Source organism: Limulus polyphemus, unplaced genomic scaffold (genome assembly GCF_000517525.1).
Source record: "Limulus polyphemus unplaced genomic scaffold, Limulus_polyphemus-2.1.2 Scaffold213, whole genome shotgun sequence".
Taxonomy (NCBI): domain Eukaryota; kingdom Metazoa; phylum Arthropoda; class Merostomata; order Xiphosura; family Limulidae; genus Limulus; species Limulus polyphemus.
The window spans coordinates 623,273-632,771 of NW_013665823.1; the positions used below are offsets into that span (position 1 = coordinate 623,273).

General features: G+C 30.2%; 1 protein-coding gene across 6 annotated transcripts in view; it reads right to left on the reverse strand.

Annotated features, from left to right (window-relative positions):
• Positions 1-1,617: 1,617 nt before the first annotated feature.
• Positions 1,618-9,499, reverse strand: part of LOC106478461 (succinate--hydroxymethylglutarate CoA-transferase-like) — a 52,361-nt gene continuing 44,479 nt past the window's right edge. For 3 of the 6 annotated variants that reach the window (XM_022382054.1, XM_022382053.1, XM_022382055.1), the window contains 4 exons: positions 7,045-7,142; positions 3,714-3,816; positions 2,961-3,024; positions 1,619-1,924 (listed from right to left, as the gene is read on the reverse strand). In XM_022382054.1, the coding sequence (XP_022237762.1) occupies positions 1,776-1,924; positions 2,961-3,024; positions 3,714-3,816; positions 7,045-7,142 (414 nt within the window). In that variant the 3' untranslated portion in view covers positions 1,619-1,775. Of the gene's footprint in view, positions 1,925-2,960; positions 3,025-3,713; positions 3,817-5,736; positions 6,250-7,044; positions 7,143-9,499 lie in introns of those variants that run through there. The other 3 variants (XM_013939005.2, XR_002609909.1, XM_022382056.1) reach the window with 3 other exon arrangements.

A 9,499-nucleotide genomic window follows, 5' to 3' on the forward strand; every position in this document is an offset into this window, starting at 1 on the left:
TAAGAATTATACTTTGTTAAGTATGTAGCTTATATAAGTTATGAGTGTCATTATCTATATAATTTGCGAAAAGCTATAAGCTCTGTTCAAATTATTTGACTTGTGAAACTTTAAAAGTGATGTTTCCTTTTGTAATATAAGCTGTAAAAAAAAAGCAATCATTCTTCATGGTAAAATGCATTAAAGTTAATAATAACCTGCCTATGTCGATGTAGCTTGTAAGAAATGTAAAATACCCTCTTCTAGCAGATATAAAACTTCAAAGCTTTCTTTAATGCTGGTTGCATGAATAAAACACTACATTTGTGATGTGACTTTGTGACTTATAACTTCCCTAATGACATGAAAATTTATAAATAAATATACTTATTTCTTTTCTTTTTAATGTAAAAATTGGTCAACTTTTCTAGGTAAGCAAGTCATGTGACAACTACAGCCAATATAGTTCACAATGGTTCGTTTGTAATTAAGCACAAAGCTACACAATGGGCTATTTGTGCTCTGCCCACCACGAATATCGAAACCCATTTCTAGTGTTGTAAGTACACAGACATACTGCTGTGCCACTGGGGGTCAGTTCACAATGGAATGGTATGTATGAGAACTTTACTTTGACATTGTTTGGCATTTCATAGGTAATACTGTGGTACATAAAAATACCATGTATTCTACCTCTTTTTATTGATATAGAATTTTTCCAAGTTTGTTATTTGTGTAGGTACATACAATTTACACATAACATGTTGGCCAAGAAGTTGTTAAGTTCCTTTTGCTCTAACTAACTATTGATCTTTGATCTGTGTCATGGGGAAGATAGCTGCAAGGTCAATCGCGGTATGTGAAGTTACACAGTAATCTTTTCTTTGGAAGTCAGGTAATCTCTTTCAAGTTTTGTTCAGAATCACCTGTCACATAGGTAATGCTATTTATTTTGAGTAGGTCTGATGTTAATGATCTAAGAAAGTAACGTGAGAATTATTCAGTGTGGAACTAGAGATCAACCAAGTTAGTTTTGTTTATGATATGAGCTGATGTCGAGCACTCTAACCACCTGGCCATATCGCTTTCTTGTGGCCACATATTAGTATTAAAGCAAAATGTGAGGCAATAGTTAATATGCACATTTTATCGACAATCCTAGCTAATAGAAAGAGTTACGCAAGTCACATTTATTTGTTTAGATGTGATGTCTAGGGTTTGTTTGTAACTAAGCACACCGCTACACAATAAGCTATCTGTGCTCTGCCCACCAATGGTATTAAAACCCAGTATATGGCATTGTAAGTCTGCAGACATGCATGTAAGAGTTAAAAAGGTTATTATTTATGGTAGAACTTATGAGGAGTTTACTTACATGTACTTGTCACTTTGATGTTTTTAATCTACTTGTTATTTTATCATTCAGACTTTTTTTTTAACTGAAGTTTTCTTATAATCTGTATTTAAAAGAACTAGTTTAATGTATTAGAACAGGCAGTGGACCTTTCTTATTAGAAACTCATACATGTAAATGTAAACAATTTTATATTTAGTAGATTGTTAATACAATAATTTTCTTTATTTAAATAAACAAAAACATTTTTAGGTGAGGTTAAAATATTCTAATATTACAAAACAGAAGAAAAATATAGTTCAAGCCCTTCTATTATGTATATAAAATAATATTTATACGTGTCATTTAAACCATCTTTTAATATTTCAAAATTAATTTGTGACCTCAATTTTTGAACAGCAAAAGAACTGTGATAATGTTAAATTCTTTATAAAATTCAACACTAAGAAATAACTTTTTCTTCACGGAGGACTTGAAGATCTATTTCTGTTAAACCTAGGAGACTTGTTAAAATACTATCTGTGTGCTCTCCAAGACTTGGAGGTGGAAACCGAGGTTGGTTAACACTACTGGAATATTTTACTGCTGGACCTGAAAGGAATGGATAGAGATTAATGGTTTTAATTGGTAAAATCTAAAGAAGCCATACAAAACTATATATATATAATATTTTTACTTTAAGCAAGTTTATTTGATAAGACCAAAATGTACTTACCAAAATATAGAGGAATGATTCGAAATACTAACAAATTAATTCAGTCAATTGTTTTTTGTTATAACTTAAAACTGAAAATGTAAGCTATGAAAGAAAAAATACTGCAATTTTTAATTTCTTATTTAAAAATTTAACGCTATTTTATTTTACATCAGTGGTGTAGTGACAAATTAAAAAGTGGGTAAACTTCTGTTTGATTCTCCGGGCCAGATGGTGGCATGGTAGGAACACAGGTTGTCCCTTCTATGAAGTAAATGCTATATCACCTAAATCAGAAATATGTAATTGCCATTTACCTGCGTATACCCTCAACTACACCACTGTTTTACATATTACTTATAAAAAATGTTGCTCTTTATCTACCATCATAATACATAATCATTCATATTTGGCAACCATATTCAACTTTACCAGTTAATTCTTTGGATGAGTAAATGCAATTTTTTATTTATGTTTTATAGTTAATTTCTATTTTGTCTAGAGCTTATTTCAATTACTGTTTAAATATAATTTTTTATTGAATTCTTCTCCATGATTTTTTTATTAACTGGACCAATAATTCTGTGCTTCCTGTCTGCAATCACTATCATGAATATCTTTTCTGAATGCAAGAAAAGTACCTTACAATTCTTAGAATATTAATGCAATAAACACATCTTATATACCAAAGTGATAGAAAAAGGATATATAAATTTAGATTTAAGTTAGTAATTCCCACGTTTCAGTTTAAGAAACTATTAAGTAAGGTGGAAATAAAGAATAGTTATATCATCAAGATAAAATTTAAGACATACGAAAAAAACAGGATATAAATATTTTACTGAATAATTGTATTACTTGATATTTGAGCACCCTCACTTTTAGCAGTGTTTGGCTGTAATTATTGCCTTATCCACAGAAAGTCATACTGACCTATTACTTTGATAGAACCAGCATTTCTTTGCTCCATTTCTACAACCATTCCATTGTGTTGGACCTAAGTTTATTAAAAGGAATACTAATTTATACAAATTTCATGACCAGTGAGGAAGAACTTCAATGTAACAATTCATTGACCTAATTTGACAATTACAAAAAGGTTTGAATGTTAACTAAAACATGTGACTGGTTTAAAGCATGAAATATTGTCCTACAATGAAACTATCAAGTTTAAAATATGTTTTGTGTAAAAAATATAACTCAAAAATTAAACTTTTCGGGATCTCTATAATCCAAAGTATTTGATAAAAATTAAAGTGATAATTTCTACAAAAAATGCGCTTGGAATGTTTTGAGGTTTTTTTCCTTTGCAAACTTTGAATACAAGTTAAGATAAGTCCATTTACATGCATTTGTACTTTCTAAATATAATGAGGTTGTGCCTATATTTTTCACTTCTATGAAAGTTAATGTGTTTACATTTTGAATTTTATAGATATTATTTTACTGAGTATCCTCATCTTCCTAACACGTTTAAACAGCTTTGTTTAATGTTATTAACTTGTTCAGTCCAAATATAAGTTACCACATACTTTCAGTAACTGATCAGTGGAGCAGTGACAACAAAGAAAACTTTCCATCAATGGACACGTACTTACTTGAATAGTGGGTTATAAAGTATGTAAGATATTAAAAATATTTAACAGCTGATGAATAGAAAGGTATTTTTGTATAATAGCAATTTACCTGTGGATCATTAAAAACTTGCTCAATGTTGTTGATTGGTCCATATGGAATGCCAGAACCATTAAATGCTTCCATCCAGTGATCAGTGGAGTGTTGAAGAAACCTGCGCAGTACATTTCACCATATTATAACATTATCAAATTAAAATAATAAAAAAGAAAATAAACACAATTGAATAAGTTTTTTCTGAAAGTATTAAGGTTTCTCTATACTAAATTTGATTTTCTAGATACTAAACACATATCCTGATGTATTAGCCCTTTCCAGACTGGATATCTCTTGATTGTTTCCTTCTCATATTAAAAATACTTAACCAAATATGAAATTTAGAACAAACTTCATAACAATATCTAATTTGGGTCAAAAATTTCATATAATAGGATTTAGTTTCACTGTTATTTTTTTAACATCAGGAAATTTCCAAAAGTTTGTGGTGAGACATTGTTTCAAAAACAACATTAAAAATACTTTATGTCATCTTAGAATTTATTTTATATATATTCTGTCAGTTTCAAATCGATTTATATTCATTAACAAGTTTCTTTTGATACTTTATTTTGCCAATTGCAGTATAGTCACTACCTCCAATTATAAATAATCAAAAACACTGCAGAAACTAATAAAGATTTATCAGTGATCTTGGACTTGATCTAGACCTCAGGTCAGACTTGGTAGAACTATTTTATCCTAACGATATTACTGGTCAAGATGAACTTATATCTAATAAATAGTTTATTTTTCAATACAGTACAAGTTCCTTCATTTATGTGCATTACTTGAATACAATGAGCTTAATAATATTCAATAAATAAGAATTTGAGTCATTGAAATATTTTGCCATCACCTACAGTACTCTCTAAACCTCATTATAGAAGCTTATCTGATGTCTTATAAGAGAATAAAATTTGTGTAGCTTTCAAAATAGCAATTTAAAAACATTTTCAGTAATGAGAAGAATATCTAAAGAAACTATACACAGTTCTCAGATCTGTGATTAGCCTAAGTTTTATTAACTTCTCACTTGATTCCCTTGTTCTTCTCTGGAGGAGCTATGTTTAATCTCTTTCAAACAAAACCATAAGTTACTTCCCATACAAATTTAGTGACTCTACATTGAAATAATCACTTTTATAATCTACTCTATCTGATGATATTGAAACTTTTCCATTTTCAAACCGAGTTTCATAAATAGTTGTTGAGCCCACATGCTACAAAAGCATAAAAAGAGTGGGATTGAAAGGATGTACTAATAAAATCAGTGAAAGAAAAGGAGAATCACATGAGAACAAACCCATGGATAGTTATATTCCCAAGATACAATAGTTTCTTATCAAATATAAACATATGCTTTGGGATGGGCAGAAAAAAATATGTTTACAGATGAGATCCATGCACAGAAATGTATGTTTCAACATTTTTTCCTTGCAAATTACAAAATGACAAAATAACAATTCTAAAATTTTTCTGAGTTAGGATTTTTGAAATAGAGGAATTATTACTTTTACTTAAATCTTGAAATTTGATGTAAGTGTATACTCAACACCTGAAAGGTGCTCCCTGGTTCAGTAAGAGATAAATTATTCTTGTATAATGATGATGCACAATAATAAGATTCTTAGCATTGAAGCTTAAAAGTAAGCTTTAATGTAACAATGTGGTGTACAAACCTTCAATAAATACATGCAAAGCATGGATGTTATAAATTACATGTTGGATACAATGTTTTTGTTAGGTATTACTAGTATGTATCAGTATCCTATGCATTGTAACTTGCAGTAAAAACTTACAAAATATTGTAAATGAAGAATATGACCACTGAAGATATACTAGCGGAAAAAAGAAACCATGCATCACTTAAAATATGAGAAAAAAAATCAAGAAAAATCGAACAAATATAATTTTAATTTTGCAGTATTGTTAACAAATGCATTGGTTACAAAATTTCGTAGTTAATTATTGTTAACGTCACCATACATAATTTTTAGGACATTTAGAAGACGCTGGTATTCAAAAGGAAACTTACAGGGCTAATATCGTGTGTGTCCACCATTTGCATCCACACATGCTTGACAATGGCACCTCATTGATGACACTAAATTGTTCAAAAATGCCTGTGGAATGTTATTCCAGATGTTGTTTAATGTTGTGCCCAGATCCACCAACGTTATTGGCTGATTTGGTGCAGACGGTTATGCACTGTTCTGGGACTAATCAGTTGAAGACCAGGAATGATGCGAGTAGTCAAAATTGCAGTCTGGAAACGATTTCTAAGGTGAACCAATCAAATATGGCTGTCTTGTCGACGTGATCGATCTCAGACATTTCCTGCTTGTTGGAGCCATTGCCATAAAGAGTGGATGGTGTTTCGATGGACTCCGGAATGTCTTGCAACAATGTTCTGTGTCACGCCAGCCTGCAGCATTCCGACTGCGTGAAGATGTTCATCATCACTGAGCCTTTTCATCACAGAAGAGTAATTATCAGTGAAACAAAAATGATTTCCTGAATAACTGGAGCCTGAATAAACATTCTACACCTGTTTATTCAAAAAACATTGTCAAAGAAAAATCGTGGGTATGAAATTTGAATAAACGAAAAGGTGTTCACAAACCATGAAAAATCCCATGGAATCGAACCGAGTATTACCAGATATGTTCAACGACATATCCTGTATTGATTTTTTATATCTCATAACACTAAACCTGATGTATGTGAATTTTATTCCATTTTAAGTCCTGTACAGTTTCTTTTTTCTGTTAGTATATAATAATTATAATTATTATTATTTTTATTTTAATTATTATTAAAATCATAATAGTTAAAACCACAAGTACAAGTCTGCACTACAGGGGAGGGAAGCTACTTAGAAGCATAAAACATTGACAGTGAATAATTAATTTTGTATAGCATGTCTTTAATGCTAGTTTCAAGTTTATGTAATTTAAAATGTTTTGAGCACTAAATTTAAAATACGATTTTTTTAAAATTAGTGATTTGTTAGAAAAATATTAATCTACATATACATAGTTTTATCAACCCATAATTCATATTATAAATACATAAAATTTAAATTCATCCTATATGTTTAATAATTACAGATCCAATAATAACTTGGCATACCAGACAGGATCTGCAAGCAAAGACACAAAGGAGGGACAGGAAGAAAGTTGAACTGAAGAGGGCATGTTAATGTGCCAAAACCAGTACCCTTGTTCAAGTTCTCTGACAGAATATAGTTTATTCAAAAAAGAGTAGTTTTCTGTTTCTTTCAGTTGTTAAACACAATATTCTTATTTTACAAGAAAAGATCTTTAAGACAGAATCAACTTACCTAGACGACAGTTCATAAAGGAGAGCTTGTCGATTTGCTACACGATTTCTGTTGGTTTTATACCTTGAATCAGTCAGTAGATGCTGTAAGCCCAAACACTAAAAGAATATCATAATGCATGAAAATGACAGAATTATATATAATATTAAATGTGTAGATATTGTAAGTCATCAAGCAGAACTAAATGAACAAGAACATCAAAACATAATGACATGTCTGAAGTGATACTTACACAATCACATATTATCTTACACACAGCTAGTATCTATGATTTTTTTGGATCTGTTACATCTGTTGAGGACAACGACAGAGACAAAACACACCATGGTTCTCGATTTTGCAACTGTGTGAAACATTTATCAAATAATTAACTTGTTGAGTAATACTGTTATGCAGTAAATTATCATATGTGGTCTACAACCAATATATTTAACACTTTACCAAATGTATTAGTTATAATTTTAAGATCTTATGAGTGAAAGCAAGGCAGAATATGTTCTGATATGTCAACCATACCACATCTACCACATTCAGTGCTGACAGTGATCATTGCAAAGTAAACTGTACTTCTATCTCGTATAAGTTTACAAACATTACTATATTAAAGGCAATGCAGTTATATAATAAATGTAAATGTACTTGATGACTAAGAAACTTCTGCAAATATTACATATCTGTATACAGTTAACAGCTGTTACTTAATCTGCTCTTAGATTACCGATTCTGGTCTAACAGATTAGAAAAGATGGAAGTGATATACATAAAACACCATAGATCATTGATGATGACTGACTGTAAAAAGGAGCAATTAAACAGTACTTTTACCTCAGAAGAATCTTTTACATGTTAAATTTTTTGGCTTTCTAACAGTTACACAACTCAGAATAAGCAGTAAAAAATGAAAAGGAAAGCAAAGCTTTCTAACATGGTGTAATGTTAATTGATTTTAAACTTGCTTTAATACTTTTTTCATTTTTGTAAATATCTGACAAATATAAACTGAGCCATCACAACAGGTTGTTGAGTATTAGAAACAAGTGTTTCAAAGCATCATTGGCACACTCCAAACCAATAGTAAAGTTGCTCAAACAACTGACCTAAGCAAATTACCATCCAAACACAAGCAGATCACCACCACCATCTTTCAACTCTTGCTTATTTAAACTTAAGATATCTAAGTCCAACACTGAATCAACTATTCAGAACCACAACTAAATGTTGTGTCCATTTACAGTTGATAAAAAATTGACTTTACAAAACTAGGCTGTATGCCAGACACCTAATAAAGTGCAATCCACTCACAACAAGATATAAGGAAACTCACCTGCAATGGTGATAATGACATATATATATCTATATAATTTTTACAGAAGAGATGCACTTCACCCTTCATCAGATTTTGACTCATTCCAAGAGAAATTGGAAACAGAAAGGTCCACTTTTACATGAACATGACATGTATACCCATAGTTGAAGCATAGTTTGGACAGGATTAAGTAAATACTGTTATAAGTAAAGAGCACTACATTCTCTATGACAGTATTGTTAACGCAACATATTATAAATACACATGCTATGACTATTTCTATGCAAGTGACCATCATTCCAGCTTAATGAATAATAATGCCTGCTTTCACCATGTTAATTTGATTAACACATTCCTTGAAGAGACTAATGATCAAATGGAGTGGCTCACATGCCAAATGTCCAACAGGTACATGTGGTATACTCTAAGAAGGTGCACTGCCATCAAGTGCTTCCAAACTCTAAAAATGCCCAAGAAATACCCTCTTCAGATAACTGATTAACAATATCCCAGGACCTTATTAAAACTTAGATTTTAAGCATATTGTCAGACTGCCCTTGTCATTCACGGTGATCTTACTTCATATTAACATTATTTTATAACATTGATTCTGTCTTGTCAGAGATAAATACATTATAAATTCCAATTATCCTTTAACTGATTTGTGAAAAATATGTACTTGAGATCTGTTAAATGACTATCATGTTGCAAAAATTTGTCATAACAGACTATTATATTTATGCAAAAGAAAACATTTCTTACAGAGTTAAGCACAAGTTTATAATTGGGTAAAAAGAGAGTTACAAACATTATATTCTTCATGTAGAAAGAGTATTCTTTGGGCTTGACATGTTTTACACCAACATTTTTACCACTAAAAACAACAAACATTTCTGATTTGTTACTTAAAAACATTTGAAGAACAATTTTTAATTTATATTTAATTTTACATTGAAGAACCTTCTTAATGAAATATGTATATTTCATGGATTTGGTTGATGTGTTATGACTTTGTGTACCATATATATATATATATATATATATATATATATATATGAACTAATAAAATAAAGTACATTTAACTTAACTTTTCTTATAATAAATTAGTATAGTTTTAGTAATTTACGAAAACTAGTACTAGTAAATAAA